The sequence below is a fragment of the Panthera uncia genome, chromosome B4, assembly GCF_023721935.1.
Source record: "Panthera uncia isolate 11264 chromosome B4, Puncia_PCG_1.0, whole genome shotgun sequence".
Lineage (NCBI taxonomy): Eukaryota > Metazoa > Chordata > Mammalia > Carnivora > Felidae > Panthera > Panthera uncia.
Genome location: NC_064809.1, coordinates 98,998,234 through 99,018,270, shown reverse-complemented (window position 1 = coordinate 99,018,270; position 20,037 = coordinate 98,998,234). Strand labels below are relative to the sequence as shown.

At 36.5% G+C, this 20,037-nt stretch overlaps 1 protein-coding gene across 1 annotated transcript in view; it reads right to left on the bottom strand.

The window, feature by feature from the left end:
• Nucleotides 1-20,037, bottom strand: part of NAV3 (neuron navigator 3) — a 353,901-nt gene that overhangs the window by 26,958 nt on the left and 306,906 nt on the right. Inside the window, exons 25-31 of the mRNA XM_049627462.1 lie at nt 13,317-13,438; nt 11,440-11,612; nt 9,658-9,811; nt 8,282-8,456; nt 3,488-3,585; nt 642-737; nt 207-375 (exon numbers count right to left, since the gene is read on the bottom strand). Coding sequence (XP_049483419.1) covers nt 207-375; nt 642-737; nt 3,488-3,585; nt 8,282-8,456; nt 9,658-9,811; nt 11,440-11,612; nt 13,317-13,438 — 987 coding nt within the window. The remainder of the gene's footprint in view (nt 1-206; nt 376-641; nt 738-3,487; nt 3,586-8,281; nt 8,457-9,657; nt 9,812-11,439; nt 11,613-13,316; nt 13,439-20,037) is intronic.

Below are 20,037 nucleotides of genomic sequence, written 5' to 3'. Positions count from 1 at the left end.
TTTTAGTGTTTTAAAAATAAGTGTGTCTCGTTTCATATTAAAACCATTGATGTGGTTAAGAGAGCTTTCGAGTAACGAAAACTTGAAGTGAAATTGCAAACAAAGAGGAAGAAAGAAAGAAAGAAAGAAAGAAAGAAAGAAAGAAAGAAGAAAGAAACGTTGGCTAAAAGATACAGTTGTGTTTTTCTTTTCATTTTTCTTTTTACCTTTCAGGTTCACAGTAATGACATTATTATCTCCAACAAGATATCCACAAGGCAGCAGTTCAGGCACTTCTAGGCTATGGGATCTAATTACATCTCCTATACAGTAGCTAGCAATGCAGTCCGAGCTCAGACCAAGGCTAGTGGATGTATCAATTCGGAACACATATTCCTAAAATGATACACACAAAAAAGGAAGTCAAAACAGAGATTCAACTCATCTACTACAAATACAAAACTCCTGGGGATATGAAGCTAGCTGTCAAGATTTTTGAAATGGGCAATAAAAGAATTATTAATATCACACAGCACGAGAAAGCTTTCCTTACTATTTGAAAGGGAGGTAGGAAAAGCAAAGTCCACGTTATTAAAGCTAAGGAAAGCATGTAAAATAAAACATATGTGAAACTTAGTATCAGGAAATTTTGTACAACTTACCTTAAAGAGACGTCTGATTACACCATCTAAGACATCCCACTTGGTTTTTCCACTAACACCAATGGATCCTATCAAATAGGCCTGAGACTTCTGATCCTAAATAAGAACAAATAGAACCCAATAAAACCCAGTCATATGTCTTATTACTACATTTCCTACTAAAACATATTAATGTACTTCTACTAAGGACTAAAATGTTTATTAAGCCTATAGGTCTTATTGTAACAGACCTGCATGGTATATTATATAAAATAAAACCCACCCCAACAAACTAAACAAACAAACAAAGTAACATCAATAGTAACAAAAACAAGAAAGAAAGAGATGAGATGAAGTGGTATGGAAAACTAATTCATGACCTGTTTGGTAATAGGGAAGATAGTCTTTTGCTTTAATGCAGCGGGTGCATTCTTGAGTAGATGCAGCTTGGTAGAAGGGAAATGGTGATCGAGAGGCAAGAGAACTATTTCATATGAGACCTACAACTTCCTCCTACTAATTTTGTGGCCTGATCTTTGTTAAGTCTAAAATTCAGGTTGTTTTCATGTATTGATTTAGATGATATCAAATCCAGCTTTTAAAACTAAGTTATCCACAGTAGCATGGCCTTCACATATTTACAAAACAGTTTCCACTTTGAATTTATCAAAAAATTTACTACAAGAACATGTCAGGGAATCCTACAGGAGCCATTTTATCGAGCAAAGAATGGTCCCAAATTTAGTATCTTCTTTCGAAAAAAAATTTTTAATGTGTATTTATTTTTGACAGAGAGAGAGACAGAACACGAGCAGGGGAGGGGCAGAGAGAGAGGGAGACGCAGAATCCGAAGCAGGCTCCGGGCTCTGAGCTGTCAGCACAGAGCCCGATGCAGGGCTCAAACTCACAGACAGTGAGATCGTGACCTGAGCCTAAGTCGGACACTCAATTAACTGAGCCACCCAGGCGCCCCTATTATCTTTTTTTGTGGGATGGGATTTTGAGGACTTTTTACATATATTGGACAAATAAACAATTCGAGATTTATAGTCTGAGTGGAGCCTCTTTTATGATGACTGGAAATGGTTACATAAAATAGTGATCATGACTTCAGTAGATATATTTAGCTAGTTGCTATGTTACAATCTTGGTTCTAGTCACCGACTGTATTATCCTCAACAGGTGGTAGAATAACAACTGAATCAGATATTAGAAGATAAGGATTCTACAATGCACAATATCTACCACCTCACTTAAGAAATGTGACTTTAGGTAAGTCACCTAGCCATCTCATCAAGAAGCCTTGATTTCTTCATCTATAACATTTGCCTCTATAAGGGTAAATAATTATTACCATTATTTAGATATAATCCAAGTTAGAAGTCAATACCTTTTTCAGAAAAGGTTAAGAAATTCACAACAAACCATTGTGATTTTTTTTTTTTTTTTTACTACTCTTATGGACTGAGTGTTTGTGTCTTTCCCAAATCCACATGTTAAAGACACAATCCTGTGTGATATTTGGAAATGAAGCCATTAGGAGGTAATCAGGTTAAGTCAGTAGAATGGCGCTCTCATGATGGCATTAGTGACCTCATAAGTGGCAGGGGGTGGGGAGAGGGAGACACCCAACTTTCCCTCTCCCCAAGTACACACACTGAGGAAAAGACATGTGAAGACATATTGAGAGATGGCTATCTGCAATGCAAAAGAGTCCTCACTAGAAACCAAATTAGCTAGCCCCTTGGTCTTGGACTTTACCATGGTGTGAAAATAAATTTTTGATCTGTAATACAGCCAGTCTATGGTATTTTGTTATGGCAGCCCAAGAAAACTAAAACAATTCCTTTCAATGTTCAAAAACATTGCCTTTTAGAATTATGTTAAAATAGAAAACTTGCTTTCTAGTAGTATTATAACCCAGTCAAAACAAATGTGTTCATACAATGCTTTGTAAGTAGCTGCTTTCAAATTAGAGATAGCTTAAGCTTCACTGAGACTATTAGAATCTTTCACATGAAGACCCACTTGGGAAAATCAAGCAAAAATCTACAGCTCAAGAAGAAAGTTTATGGCATTGGAATTCTTGGAATATTTTCTCAGTGTAAAAATTCACAAGTGCTATCTTACTTTTTTAACTTCAATATTTCAACTATTTTAAAATTCCAAAGGACTTTCTGTTTTTCTGTTTGATGGGAACAAATTCAGATATTTGCAGATTTGTATTCTTGGCCACTCGACTACAAACTCAACTTGAAATAATATTTATAGTTTTCAAAAAAGACTTGAGTCACAAGGACATTGTCAATTTGATAGCAATAATTGATTCCAGAAAAATTAAAATATTTGCCTTATCTTCTAAGACTTTGCTTATAAATGACACATAGGTAGCATCAATAGAATTTTCATACTAAGTTCAGTAAATACATCTTTCTAGTGTCTAGAATATTCATCTAGCATATAGTCTCTTCTTTGTACAAAAACTATATTGACAACCCTGGTAACGTGTTACTACACATCATAAATATCCCCTGTATTTTACAGATGACACCAAAAGAATGTTAGACAAGATGTTTATGTCAAAGAAAATGATGATTCTTTTCTGAAGCTATAGAAATGAGAGTGGTTGACAATCACTATTGTTATCAGTGAATGAACATGAGATATCGAGACATATTTCTACCTATATAATGATGTAATTTCTTTTGAGTCCCTAACTTTCATGCTTTTATGACATATTAAGTGAATGACAAGATACACACTGCTGATAGCATATTTACCAGGACAAATATCCAATATAAGATACATTTGATTCATGGTCATGTTCATCCTTTAGGAATATTTAGAATTTAAGATGAAAAACATACCTTTGCTCGGCCGTAGCCCTTGCTTATGGAGACTATAATTTTCACACTGCGGCCATCTTTGTGTCCAGTTGTATCACCAGCATCGTCGAGCAAAATATCTACCAAATTTTCAAAGAAGTAAGTAAACACGCGCGCGCACGCGCGCGCGTGCGCGCGCACACACACACACACACACACACACACACAATAGAGTCACATTAGCTTGGAATTGTTTACTATCATTGTTTTCTCCCTCATTTTTTCTCCCTCAGTTTTATATCTTTCAGTAGGAATATATGGCCTTTTTGCTTCCCATTCTAGCCTAACTGGTTTGAAAAATCTCAGCTTTCAAGAAGATGAATTACTGTGGTTGGGCTGAAGGTTCAGTCTAAGAATTTATTTCTGCTTCCAAAGATCTTCACTCACATGCTGGGCCATTGCCCTCAGATGGGGAAATGAAGGGTTTCTTTTCCTATTGCACACACGTCTGAGTAATACCTGGGTAATATTCAGTTACCATCATTGCAACTGTGACACACTGAAAAGCCATTTGGTTTTTCTATCCAACCTAAAATATCCAAGCTCAATACCCATGTAATTTATGAAAGCTAAGGTGCTGAGATTGCGTGTCAACTAAAATTATTGCCAAGCATTTGGCATATATCCAGCTATATTACTGCTTACCTTATATCTGTAATTATTAGGTACTGTTACTGAATTTCAACCACAGCATTATACTTCCCTATAGAAGTATATTAATTATCACTCTCCTGTACCCTTTATGCTTATGGTTTTAAAACCAAAACAGTGTTTCTAGTAATCAGCTAAGACTTACAGAAGCCTGATAAAGCTAGCTAACCTGCAAGCACCAGCCTTTAAATATAATTGAGGATTAATTTTTAAACTATACCATATGAGATTAACATCCAATTTGGATAATTATTAATGTCAACTATCCCACATATGTGTTATTATAGAGCCACACTTAATATGGCTTTGACGATAATGTTATTATAGAGCCATGTTTAATATGAAGATAGTGCTTTGTGCAAAAAGGAACTCAGTTACGTGCTAAAGAGCACATGAGCCTGGTGACAAGGGGAGTCAATTACTGTGACTAAATTTATAGAGAGAAGGGATGTGAATGTACTCGCAGAGAAACAATAATTTAATCAAATAGTTTTTGAAAATAGAATGGTTCTATTATCTTAATAATTAAGAATATGTCATTTCACAAAGGAAAGAGTAAAAAAAAATGCCTTAAGATCATAACAATAAAAAAATCCACAGATTTTGAGGAAAATGGATATTTTTGCCAAAAATTTTTAAAATATCAAAGACAATCTCCCTACTGGAAATTCAATTCTTTTGCCAGATCAACATCCTCACAATCTCTTACTTTTTTGCTTATCTCAGTCAAAAATAAAACCCTTTTTAAGTGTCATTTAATCTTCTTGCTCTTTTTCTTAGAAGTTTAGAGTGGCTTATGTTGGCTGCATGCATGTAAATTTCTGGTATCCCATGACCAAATTATCTATCTCTTTAGTACTTTGCTCAATTCTTTCTAAATGTTCATAAATGTTCAAAAATACTTCTTAAGCCTAAAAGATACCAGGAACTGTGCTGGGTATTGGGAAGGAATACCCATTCAGGTGAAAAGGTGAGAAGGAAAATGAATTTCTTGCTCTTTTGGCATGTGTTAAGTGCCAGAAATAAAGGCATGAGGCAGTGAAATACAGTAACTGAAGGGAGGCTGCTCTACACAGATAGGGCATCCTAGAAGGCTTCCATGGGGAGGTGCTATTTGGAGATAAGACCAGGTGGCTGAGAAGTGCTATGCAAGTAAAGACCAAGGAAAAGAGGTCCAGAAAACAAGAACAAATGCAAAACCCTTGATGAAAGAGCTATGTGTGTTCAAGCGTTTGGGTGGTAGGAGGGTGGAGATCAAGGGGTTGGGGGGACTAGTATGGAATGATGTGGAGGTAGCTAAGGGCCAGATCATGAGTGGCTTAGTACTCCACATCAAGGTATTTAATCTGATTTCTGATCTACTTCTCTGCCCAAGTTTGTCTTGGAGCATGTTTCTCATTTCACTTTATGCTCACTCTTAAAAACTGCCAGAACTGTGAAATTCTTCCTGAAGGCAGTGATGTACATGTCTACCAGTAAATGAATGAATGACTGTCCTTGGCTTCTCATACGGCTACTTAAAGGAAAAGAGTATGGGAGTTAAAAGGTCAGATGCTGGATTCATCCAGACCTGGGTTCAAATATTAACTCTACATCTTACTAGCTGCATGATCTCGAACAAATCCTTATAGTTTCTTTCCTAAGTGTTGGTTTCCTCATCTGTAAAATGGGGCTCAAACAGCCCTTACTTAATAGGGTTACTGAGACCATAAGAGATAATGCTTTTACAACACTTTCTCCCCATTGTTTAATACCGCCAGCTGTTGTAACCACTATTCACTTTGTGCAGGTGTTTACTGTAATCCCTTCTCCACACAGTGGGAGGAGTACATCCTGACTCACTCCGTGTCCCCTCCTGTCCTCACCATATCGATAGGATGATCACCTGAAGAAACAACTCCAAGAAAAAAATGAAAACCAGCAAATTTGAGGTAAGGGTTCTCTGTGGGGTTTCCTTAATGGAAAATAAGTTATGGTCCTCTGTCAACATTTTAAGGAAGAATAAAAAGATCTGCCATTTTGGTTACAATCCAATGAAGTTATGACAAAAAAAAATGAAGTCTTTTCAAATTTATGTCTTTACTAGATGTATGGAATGTGTAGTTATATTTCAGGAAATGAAAGTTTGTCAATTATCCACTCTCCTGCCTACTTCTCTCCTTTTTTAAAAAAAATTAATCATGAAGCCTAGAAATTTTTTTTTTGTTAAAAAGCCACAGCATAAAGGCATTATTGATTTCCAATTATGAATCCACTAAACAAGAGTGAGGACAATGAAAACAGTATCCTAGTCATGTGATTTAATGTTTTTTTTTAGTTCAGATACAATTATCACTAATGAAAAATGATTAAAGAAATAATATAGAACTAAAGATAAAATGTATACTTAAAAAGTACATCTTTGAAACCCCCTCAAAACATTTGCCCCAAATTCTGATTCACAGACATCAGTATTTTCAGGCTGATGAATACAGAGATTATAAATTTGATTTATTATATTTTATATTTATCATTATGAGTCTTAGTTTTTCCTAGACATGAATTTTTAGTTTCATTTTTACATGGCTTCTGTTTCTAAACTATCTTTAGTACTAACTGTGCCTCCTTTAAACTTTACTGTATTTCCATGAGATAAAACGATATCACATAACAAGCAGTGAAATCCTGCCATTAAGCCATCGTGTAAGGTACCAGCCCTTGCTCGTCTTTCCTTAAGGAGTCCAGCGAGGACACAGACGCTGACTGCCTTTGGCTGTGGACCCTACTTTCACTTCTCTGTTAGGCTCATCACGGACAACATATAGGATTTTGCTCAGGGCCACCAGAATCTATACATTTAAAGTTTTTATTTTTTTTTCTTTGTTGGCATCTTTTGAAGAGTGTGGATGATGACACCTTACAGACAATTTACACATTCAAGTTGCGACCACAGTCCCATAGTTTGATTCTGCTGAATGATTTTTAAGTTCGTTTAATTATGACCTCTCTCTGTTTCTTCTTGGCTACTAACATTGGTTTTACTAGATGCTTAGTCTCAGAATTCATTTCCCTCCCCCAATACCTGCCAAATGTTATATACAGTGTTTTCCTGAATTTCAGGGAGTTCCTACTTGTCTTTTAGTTGCCACTTGCCTCTTCTAAGAAGAAAGCAAGTTATATATTTAAGCCCTTCATTTTACATTATGAACAGCAGATGTAACAGAATTAACATTCTGACTTTTTAGAAGAGGTACGACTTATTACAAATCTTCATCAATATCAGCATGCTGTATCCCTGTTTCTCTTCTTCATCTCTATTTTAGTGTAATTTAAGGCAAGCCGGGAAGAACTATATAGTTGTATAATGGAATCCAAAGTTACCCAGGAACATGCATATCATTGGTTTCCAAGCGTCATCTGGTGGCTATGCTTTGCAATTACCACAGATCTTCATGTAACTCTTTCCTAAACTAAATCTTACGTACATAAAATGATTCACTGCTATATACTTTATAACTGATAGTTCATCAGATACGAAGACAACATTATGTCATATGATTCTATCTGCGATGAAGTAAAACTGTACCCTGTTTCCATCATTAGTACCGCTGCACACAATAACAGAATCCAGTGAATTCTTTACATTTGTTGAAAACTTAATAGAACTGTGATGTACTAGCATTATGTTCTCTCCAGGTAACGTCATGCATGATCATCTGGTCAAATTTAGGAATAGGTCCTGATGCACTCGTAAATGGGCTTTGTACACTTAAAATACTGTACGACTGTGTGGGATTATTAGCATTATATTCATAAATACTAATGATCACCACTGAGAATATCATTTCTTTATTGTGTTTGTAATCACCAAGGAAGTATTTCTCAAGCACAAGTAATTTTTTAAAATGATATGAAAACCATACGTCTTACGTGTGTCACTCTTTCACAGAGCATATTCTTTTAAAAGTATAACAGAGTAGAATACATTTTTAGGAGAAGGACTATTTCTGAGAATTCAGAGTGCTAACATTTTTAGGAGAGTGAGTTTAAGAACAGCGGTGGGCACGATTCTCCAATGCCAGCCCCCTCTCCCCTCATGAAATCATAGGCATGATTTCATTCAGGCAGGTGTGTGCACAAAATTACCTGAGGTAACGGACTCTGTGATATTCAGGTTGTTCAGAGAAAGTCCTAGTGACTGGCGTGAAGATGAGGAGGATGAACTACTTGAGGACTCTGACGGTGGACGAGCAGGCTTAGCTGTGTGACCAGTTTCTGCCTTCAGGCGGTCATTTTCAGCCTTCAGTATTTCAATTTCATTCTGTTGTGAAGACGGAAAATACAGGAAAACAAAATCCGGCCAGTTTGTGTGAGAAAATGGCACCAACTCTTTCATCAGAGGTAATTATTTTGTTTATTAAATAAAGCATGTGGTGATATGTTAAGTAAACAAATATAGATTATGAAAACAGGATTTTCTTCCAAAGAAGGTAAATTATCAACCTAGTCTCTGTTTCTTACATACATAGATTCATGTATTCATGAATATAGACACACTAACCCTTAGAATTTATATAAGTATTTTTTGAATGTATCATATATTTGAGGGGTCTTCTAGGACTTGGTCCCATTTGAATTAAGAGTCATATATTTGAAGAGTTTGCAAAATTTCTCATTTTAAATGCATTGTTAAATCTCACAGGTAAATAATGTCATTTGTAATAGTCTGAACTCACGTAGAGTCGACAACCAGAGCAAAACAGAAACAGTATCAATAAGGTGACTTAACATTACTGCAAAATTCCAGCCAACATCTGAAAAGTTGTTCCTTCAAAATGGAGGACTAAGCTCATAAAAACAACAAAAACCTTTTGATGAATACATATGGTAGCAGATAAATCTGCTCAGCAATGAGTTTTTCTTAGTTCAGTCAACTGTGGTACAGAGTGATGACCGGTTTACAATAATAAAATGAAAACTTAGTCTGAGCCCAGCCTAGTTCTGAAATTAGCCTTCAGATGCTTCCCCAAAATACAAAAGCTTTACTTTTACAGATGGCCTTCCACACCACTGTTACTTTGCATATTTAGAAGGCTTGTGTTAAATTTCTGTAGTTTCCTCATTACGTTTTTTTCCCAATAGAAAATAGGTAAAAGTAATTGAAAGTCAGATGTCAAAAGAACGGAAAAAAACCAACACAAAGGCAAATCGTGGACAAGTGTAGACCCAAGGGTTGTAGTAGTTCCTTTAAAAACTCGGCCCTCAAGTGAATCCAATCACTAGTACAGGTGTCTTGAATGGCCCTTGAGGGCAACTGGCCAGTCTGTACTCCTCATTCCAGCTTTGGATTTGACAAAATGCTCCATTCAGTATTAAGAAATGAGGTGCAAAGACTGAATAAACACACTGTGTTTCCACAGTGGGTTTAAAAGTGAGATGTGTTTTTATAATAACCAAGAGTGGAAAATAAACAATATTTTAAATCTCTCCTCTTTGTTCCTTGAAGGTGTTTCAGCACTGACCTGCATCCGGTTCATGGCTTCCCGGATCTGGTCAAGGTGATGAGCAGAGCTGAGGGCCTCCAGTCGGATATCTGTTAATTTTAATTCCTTTTCTCTGAGCTCGCTCTTCAGCTGCAGAATTATCTCTGCCTCAGCCTCGGTGCATTCACAGATCCTGAAGAAGGAAACAAACACAAAATCAGCGGTAGGGGAAAGCCGGAGGATTCGGAAAAGCAGTGCTTCTTTTAAGGCTGAGCTGCAATATTATCCAGCAGCTACAGAAGTTATTTGCTACCAGCAACACCTAAGGAGAAGGAGAAAGAGTTTTACAAACGGCAACACATTCACAGGTTCAAAACTGAAAACAGTAGCTGTCTTTTTCCTTTAATCCTTTCTTCCTATTTTCTGAACTTTAAAAACAATCCATTATTAGTGAATACCAAGTAATCTTCAAAATTCCCTTGTTGCTCATATTCATGGGGCTGTGGAGTCATAGTATGACACCATTTCATTCTACCATTGTTCAAGGGACTTAAATCTCTATTTGCAGCTTATGAAACATTCTTTTTTTAAAGCAGTTATGATATTCTTAAAACATTGATTTCTTTTTCTTTTTTTTTTTTTGTAAACTGCCAAAGAATAACATTATTTGCCACAACACTGTCTTCAAGTTACCATGAAAATCCAATATAGATATTGTAGAAAATAAATCAGAGAGATTAGTTTTGGATATTTAACTCATGGAGGAGGGTTATACAACCCTCCTGGTAGGCTCAGCTGATTTAGGAGATCGGACTGATGAAGCTAAATCACAGGTTTCAACCCATGCAAGCAGGCTAGTCGAGGGCTACCTAAAAGTCATATACATTATTTCCTTATTATTTTGTTATTGTTGTCTTGTGGGCAGTTTTGCAGGAAATATGGTGAAAGAACTTGTTTTATATTAACTGATCTCTCTTCCATTTAAAATGCGAGGACTACATTTTTGCTTTGTTTGTTGCTTACCAAAATGATAGTGTTATGTTCCTCCTTCCTATACACGTGATGGAATTATCTAGGATCTACAAATGTCTTAAATGGTCCTACTAGTGGCTCTGTGCTACGTGAGAGTTCTCTGCTAGTCACAGTCAAGAAAATTTGATTCAAATAGTATCTAAAACAAGGAATCACCACATCCGAGTACATGTTCTACATCCAAAGGTTTCATTCATTCTTGTAACAACAAATAGCAACAATAAAAATGCTATGCTAGATTATCTCGTGGAATTAAAGACAAATGGATTACAGCTTGGTTTTAGGAAAACAGCTTTGACTTCAAAAAGAGAAAGACAGAGGTTTTTATCATTGAAATGCATGTGAGTGGTTTTAGAAAGAGCAAAAGCAGACGCTGCTTAGGTTAGAATCTGGGTCTTTGCAAATTTCATGCATCACACGCCATTTTACCGGGATCTATGCTTGTAGATCACAGGGCCATTTTGCCGTTTCTTTGGTGGCCAGACAAGGGGTGACCTGCATTGAATGCACAGTGAGACAGATACACGGACAAACGCAAGTGAAAAGAAGTGAGAATAAATGACTCATAAAAGTGGAGAATGAACTTCAAAAACATGCCAGTTCTAATATGTGAAAAGCAAAGGAGAAACAAATGCTGTCCATAGTTCTAAGGAAGATCTGAAAACGATCGGCACAGATGGTGTTGCCGCTGTGAAAGTACAACCGGACTGCATTTAGAACACAAACACGGGCTTGGCCCGAAGTTGCTTTCGAAAAATACTTCAGCATCCTGCCGACGGAGTGACTTACGCTGAGGCGGATTGTGAGGGCTTCATGGACGCGGACCCACAGTCACCTGCATTATGGGGCAATTTAGGGGATGCTGGAAGGGATGAGTCTGTAAGCTCTTCAATGTCCGAATGTGAGGAAGGAGGCTTGGTGGACTTTTTCTTCCCAAAGGCTTGTTTGAATGAGCTTCGCAGCTGCAAAGAGGACAGAAATTACCTTTCTTGTCTATTTGCACTTGGCAAATTTTGCTTTGGGGCGTTAGTTTGCAGATGCTATCCTAGCCACTGCCTGGGGTCAGTATGTACAAGCAGAGGATTAAGAGTTGCAGCACGGTATCTCTAGAAAAAAATGATACCATGTTTTGTGGTTTGTCTTATTCTTATATTAATCCAGCGCAGCGCAAACACGGAAGGCTTTTCAAATAGTGCAAGGTCAAGGGCATGGCTGTCAGAGCACTCATTTAAAACTAAGTACCTTGAAGGGATCTCCACTCCCAATGCTTCTCTCTTCAAGGCAATTTGTTTTAAATGGCCACTTTAGCGCTACAATCAAGTCATGTCCTGCTGACAGTATAAACTTAAAAAGCAAAATGAAATCAAATTCACCTAACACTTCATTAATTGTGATTTTCTATTCAAATTTTTCAATTCCCGTACTATTCAAAACCAGAATTGGTATCCCCTACAGCGCTATTCAGAAAGTGGTTTTACCTCTTCTCTTGAAAATTTGAGATTAAAATGAAAAGACACAAAGAAAAGACATACAAGGTAATCTGTTTTTAAAAGGTATAAAAAGCCTACTGCCAAAATGAATAGCATTCATGCCAAGGTAGGGTATTTTTTATAGATGCATGCCAAATTGTCCACGGTTTATATTCACCTCACTTCCTCTAGAGTTCACCTTGCAGAAACATGAAAGAGTGTGGAATTACAAATCAAGGGAAGGAAGGCTGATCAGTATTTTAAAATATTACCTGTATAAACATTTTTTTAAACAAAAAAATATATATTTCTTTCATTATTTATAGTAGGCACTCCAGTAAAATCCTCTGATGGTTTAACGTTTTGGATTTCATCAAGAGTTGTACTTCTTTCAAAAATCGACCTTTGTTTCATGGCATTCAAAGAAACCCTTTACTTCGTGGTTTTTAAACATTTTGCTGTGATAGCATCTTCTCCGTTTTTTTAGCAAATGCTTTGTGCTATCATAAATTAAATCTCTAGCCAATGTAAGGCAGTGCTCTGTTGAAGCATTTCTCTGTTTCTGCTATATTCTCTTGGTAAAAAAAGATAGAAAGCAGACACTCATGTAGTTCATTTCTCGTGAGGCGAAGCTTTATTTACACTATAAGCCCCGTGGAAGTGAGAGGTGCAAAGACCGTCAAGGTTTCTTCTGTCCCTACTTTTACAATCTATTTCTTCTCCTCTTCCCCCAGCCCCACCATCACCACCACCACCACCACCACCACCACCGCCACCACTCCCACCATCTCTCCTTCTTTCTCGCCTCCACGATAAATCCCTGCCCTGTCATTTACTAGCAGACGTTATCTTATTTTTCCTTACAACAACTCTATAAAGCCAGTGTTGATGATCCTATTGTTACAGATGAGAAAAATGTAGGCCCCCCTCAAAGGGTGAAGGAGCCTGCCTACAATCCCAGTAGTAAGTGGCAGAGTGGGGATTCAAACCCAAGCCTGGTCCTGACTTCAGCACCATGCCACCCTAATTTTGGTGACGAGTCCAGCATTCAAGGGGCCAGTTACCTGAATGACAGTCTTTGTAAACCGCTACAGATTTCTAAATCTCATAAGGAAAAAACAAAAACAAAAACAAAAACCTGACTCATTGTGCAACAATATGCTTCTCAATGAGATGAAATGACCATGGCTTACTTACCCAGTTTTTCTTTTTCTTTTTCTTGGAGTCAGCATCATTACCACTACCAATGCTGGAATGGCTTGTGGCACTGTTGATACTAGAAACACTTTCAGAGGAATGTTGTCTTCTGATACGGAGATCTAGCAACAGATAGACAATATCACATTAGCTCATACACTTTCACTGGGAACAAATAAGACCATTAGGCTTCCTGAGAGGAAGTCTGCTAATAAAAGTCAACATGGCTTTGTGCAAATCGTTTCAGGGCAGCTTTGGTTTTTAAGTGTAATAAAATACAACCTTATTTGCTTTAATTAAATGCGTTATCTTCATTAAGATTCATTGAACATCTCATATAAGTCTGTAGCATTGGTGGTTTAATGAGTCCCGAGTTTTTACCCAAAAATGAAATGCTATGCTACTGATTTCCACTGAATACCTGGATCAAACAGATCTTCCAAGTGATTTATTCCAAATGATTACTCCCATGGAGTAAATGGAAACTCATAACTGCATGAGAATTAATTGTGTCTTTTTAAATAAAGCTATTTTTTTTAAACGTTTTTTATTTATTTTTGGGACAGAGAGAGACAGAGCATGAACGGGGGAGGGGCAGAGAGAGAGGGAGACACAGAATCGGAAACAGGCTCCAGGCTCCGAGCCATCAGCCCAGAGCCCGACGCGGGGCTCGAACTCACGGACCGCGAGATCGTGACCTGGCTGAAGTCGGACGCTTAACCGACTGCGCCACCCAGGCGCCCCAGTTGTGTCTTTTTAATATTAGTTCTTTGGATACAGCTACCGAAGCCAAGTATATTAATTTTCCATTTCATAGAATCATACCATGATAGAGCCAAAACAAACCTTGGAAGTCATTTAAGCACTTCAATTCACAGATGAGGAAATTGAAGTGCAAAGAAGTAACCTGACCGAGGTCAAAGAGTCAGTGGGGGGAAGACGCTCAAGAGAGAATCTGGGTAGATGACATGTATACACTAAACGGAGCACATATTTAAGACAATGTATCATAATCCCTGCCCATGACGCGGAATAGTAATGGTGACAGTAATAATAACCACAGGTAATAACAAACCTAGCTTTTACTCTGTGTTGGCTCTGACCTGGGATTATTTAATTTCATTCTTAAAGCAAAGTGTTGAAATGAGTTTAATTACTAAAAATCATTTGACCAGAGTTACAGAGCTGAAACACAGCAGAGCCAAGCCGAGACCTGGACAGATTGTAATGTCTGTCGTGCTAACTGCCACGTGATACGGGCTTGCCGTGCTTCTGCAAAGCATGTAGTGCTTCTCTAGTCACACAAGACGATTTGAGGAAAAAAAACTTTTGGCATTTATTCACATTTTGAAGATATCCACTTACTCCATAAAATCAGCCTATAAGATTAATTTACAGTTGTTGAAATTGACATTTTACTGAGAGTTAAATAAGTAATTTTACTTACTGCTTACAGTGAACTAATATTAAGTGTTAGTGGAGACACTACCAATTCATAAAATTACTTTTAAGGCCCAGTCTACTTTAAGGTCAAATCTATTATTATATTTAATTGGCATCAACGCAGATTAGCCGAGCAAAAAATTTCAGTAGAACTTATGTCAGAAATCAGTATATAGCTTTCAAAAAGTTTCCATAGAAACAATAGTATAAAATCAAAGCTTTCCAGTTGACAGATGTACTTAACAGTACAATGCCCCATGACAATGGAACTATAACTGGTTCCTTTTAAAACATATAATCAGTGAACATGTGTGTGGGTATGTAATATATGTATACATATCTCCATCCTTAGTCATATACATATATATCAACATATACCTCAACTTTTTCCCTTAAGATATTAAATATGCTAACAAATTTTATAGGAGCCAAAAATAAAACGATTTTTCAGACTCTGTAGATTGTGGCCTCTTAAAAGTGCTTTAAAAAATAATGATGTGTTTACATGCCCCAAACATTACCAATGTCACAACTTAAGGCATGTATAGTATCTTTTAATCAACTAATACTAGAAGTTGTATGAATAAAGAAAAGAAGAATATGTTGGTACTTATTTGTGTTTTACATTTCTGCTGTGCTTGGCTATAAGCTTTTGTGATCAAGATACATTATTTTTTAGGTTTTTTCCTAGTAATTGACTTTCACAACTAAAGCAATGGTACTGGATGTTAAGGTACTCAAGAGTTTTTATTATATCCAGTATTAATAAATTGTATTTGGCTTTGATTAACCTTCAAAATTTGAGAAGATAGGTAAATTCTTATAATCATAGGTCAAAAGTAGTCCTTGTAGGTATTATTTATCTTCAGTTATGAATGCATTCACCAATAAAGAATAAAAAGAGAATCTGGGCATAAAACATACTTGTTGAATTATTATGGACCGAATTCATTATACTGAAAAGCAAATTTCAGTAATATCATGGAATGAAAGGAATTTATTTTATTCATCTCTAACAATTTCTTGCTAGTGTTTGTAAGTATTTGATTCAGTACATGTGACACTACAGAGCTTGGAAAAGAACGGTTGACCAAATTGATGTGAACCTTATGAACGAACAGAGAAGCTTATTTTAAAAGTCTGTATTTCAGTTACGTGTTTGTTCATCCATTCATTCCCACTTCCCACCCTTCTTACCACCAATGCCCCAGCTGAAGCTATTACTAACGTTTCTCTGCTTTACAGCAAGAAGAGCTGTCCAAGTTCAAACCATTCTGTAAACAGTAGCTAGAGAAATCTTTAAAACGAAAATGTCATCATCACTCCCTTACTTCAGACTTTTTAGTAGATTACCATTTTAATAAGACAGAAAATATTTCAACTCTTAAAAATGGCCTAAAAGTCCCTCAGTAATCTGGTCAGTAATTGTCTCTCTAACCTGGTTCTTCTTATTTTACCTCTGCTCATTGTATCAGCTCCATAAAGGCAATAGTCTGTTTTCTATCTCAAGACTCTTCTGGAATACTCCTCTTTCAATATTTGCCATATACATTGATAATTGTTCCTTGGATCTCCCCTTAAATGTTGCTATCTGGGAAAGGCCTTTCCTGACTATGCACCTCTAGTAGGTTCCCTGCTACCCTTGCTTTCTATAGCACTAATTCTTGTCCATTTTTTAACTTATAACTGTTTTGCCATGCATATTCAGCTATACCTATGATCACAACAATTGCTAATTTTCTGCTCTCCCACAAGATTTAAGGTTTATTTTTTTTAATGTTTATTTTTGAGAGAGAGAGTGCGCGAGAGAGTGGGGTAGGGGCAGAGAGAGAGGGAAACAGGATCCAAAGCAGACTCTGCTCTGATAGCAGAGAGCCGGATGTGGGGCTCAAACTCACAAACAGTGAGATCATGACCTGAGCTGAAGTCAGACGCCCATCTGATGGAGCCATCCAGGTGCCCCAAGTGTAAATGTTTAATGGAGACAAAGATTATATCTGTTTTGTTTACCGTTGTATATCCAGGACCTTGTGCACACTATGGCTTATGGTAGGCAATCAGTAAGTGCTTGTGGGCAATATTATTCTTATTCATTCAGCACAAATGTTTGCCTAACATTCCTAAAAATGTATTCACTGTTCATAGCAATTTACTACGTATTTTGTTAAATTGTATTTGGTACATCTCAAGGAAAAACTATTCTATGTTTATATACAGAGGTAGTGACTTAAAAAAAGTATATTTTGAAAAATAAAAGTAAAATTTTCTATTATTTTACCTTTCATATATGGTTATATATATGTATCTCTATATCATTAAATTTACACAGAGATATATTTATAACCTTTTGTGGCAGTGGACTGTGAGTCCTTGAGAGTAGGGGGCTTTGTTTTTTATCTTTGTATTTCAAGATCTAACAGAGCGACTAGTATATATCAGCTACTCAGATAACATTTGTGCATGAATAAATAAATTTATTCTATTATAGACTGCTATTATTTATCAGGCTCTGTTAATAAATGGGATGAACACATAGAAAATAGAAAGTTACATTAATTACGTGATTTTGTCTCAGTTTGACCTGTCTATAAAACTGTTGCCTCACTCCAAATATATATTGTAAGACTATATGTTACAAATTTACCTGACATAAATGTGTAAAGCTCTCGAAAACCAAATCTCAATATGATTTCAGACTGTAAGTTCATAGCTTATAGCTTATACAATCACCATAATGACCCATGGACAGATACATAAACAGTCCAACAGACTTTATTTTCTGTATGTGATGCCAATGGTCAAGATAGTAAGAATCAGTTTGTGTTCACTGAATATATATTATAGAAACATAAATATCCTATATACACTTATAATTATTTGTTTTTGTCAGTTTTAAATCTTATAAAATATTTTTTAATCTTTCTTGACCAACTTGAATATTAACTGTTATCATTTTACTCATTTTATGTACCCCTCCCACATTAGTGAGCAGAGGAATTCCTTTTTTCAATTCCAGTAGATACATTAGGGTACCTGTTGCCTAAGATAAAAGGAATCCTTCCAGAAAGTTTTACTTCAGTGACTTGTACTGTGTTAAAGAAAGGATTAAGTCTTTTTCAATCCCTTCTCTGGACCTATTTACAACATGAAGATTCAGAACATAAGCTGCTTTATTATAGCTCTAAGATAAGCTTTAAATATGCAGTAATTTTCCATGTAGCATATAAATCAACTCCCCCGCATGGAAAATTGCTAAATTCCTAACAGAAGTAGCCCCTAGAGGACTAGTTTGTCCTTCAATTTAAGTATCTCTCACTTTATAAATTTTTTCTAAAATTTGAATTCTAGTATTTAAAAAATTGTATTTTTTTATTTTATTAAACATTTTTTTTAGTATTTATTTATCTTTGAGAAAGAAAGAGAGACAGAGTATGAGCAAAGGAGGGGCAGAGAGAGAGAGGGAGACACAGAATCCAAAGCAGGCTCCAGGCTCTCAGCTGTCAGCACAGAGCCTGACGTGGGGCTCCAGCCCATGAACTGTGAGATCATGACCTGAGCCAAAATTGGATGCTTAATGGACTAAGCCACCCAGGCACACCAAAAGTTGTATTTTCTTAAATTAAAATTCAAATAAACCCCTTTTATGTGTACAGCACCCCCACAGTCACTCGGATTGAGAAAACATACCATCCTACCATTGATTAGAAAAGGCAGACCTTACATGAATTAGGGCACCAAAGTACAATGCAAATTTTGATAGAGGAACTACAGTTATCTCCAGAAACATACCACAAGGGGACCTCATTAATTTTAAGGGTCAAGGAGGCATATTTAGGCTAACTCTCTTAGGTCTCAAAACGTTTTTATGCTGAGCACACAAGGCAGAAAATTTTAAGTAGAAATAAACAGAACATACAAAAAACTTTTAGAGAATTAGAAGAAGTCAGGGTAGCTGAAATATACAATGTGACAAAAAAGCAAAGCATAAGGTCTAGACCAGTGTCTAGCAAATAACTGATAATCATTATATATTTGTTGAGTGAACAAAGATGACGAAGAGAAATTATGTCATGTTAAGAAGTTTGTATTTCATCCTAAAGGCAAGGGATACCTGTAGATATTTGTTGTTGACTAATGCTCTGGTTTCAGTGTGAAGAATGATACAAAGTGGTGTTAAGATGAAGGGCAGGAAGGATTTAGGAGTTTGTGGTCACAGTTCAGGGGAGAGATAAGGGATGGTAATAGTAGGATCTGAGAAAAGGGAACACATCCAAGAGATATTTAAGGGGTGGAATCAATAGAACTTGGTGATTTAATGAATGAGGAGAGGAGGATATATGAATGAACATCTAGGTTTATGGCTGGCTATATGGAAGAATGGTGGTGCCACTTACTGAGGCAAGGAACACTGAAGGCAAAGCAGGTCTGAGAGGGAAGATGACAAGTTCAAATTTGGAGATGTTGAATTTAACGTGACAAAGAGACATCCAAAGATAACCAAGTGGAGCTCTCTCTTATGCAGCTCGATTTATAGATCTGCAACTCAAGAGATGAGCCTGGCCTGAAGAAATATTTTTGACAGTTATCAATGCATAAATGATAATTATAGCCAGAGTATTAGATGAGTTTATAGATTTTTAGATAGGAGAAGGGAATCACAATGCACAAAATCATAATGGAAGAGAGTTTAGGACTGGGTTCTAAGAAATATCAGCATTTAACAAAACGATACAAATGAGCAAACCTGCAAAAGAAACTTTCAAATAGATTTCAATGCAGCAGGAGAAAAAACTAAGAATGTGAATATTACAAACATTACAAGAAATTAATGTGTCAATTAGGATGGAATGGACATCAGTATACAATGCGGTCTGCATGTTAAATACAGTAAGAATTTTAAATGTGGTACTAGATTTCGTGTCATGTAAATCATTATTGATCCTGGAGAGAACCCTTTTGGGTTGATGGTAAGAGATGCCACACTCCAGGGGTCCGAAGTGTGACTGGCTGCTGGAGACATTAAAAGATTCCATAAAATGTTCCCAGAATTCCCCTGGAAATGGAAACATACATGATAGGGCATTCAAGATTTATAAAAGCATTTGTTTAGCTGGTGAAGAGTTGAGCATGTTGAATGCCATTGAAAAGAGGTAGGGCATGAATAAGTAGAACCCACGCAAAGAAAAAACTGACATGACATTAACACAAAGCATTTCTACAGTGGGAAACTAAGGGGTGGGGGTGATGGCAAAGGAGATTATCTTATTATTGTTTAGAA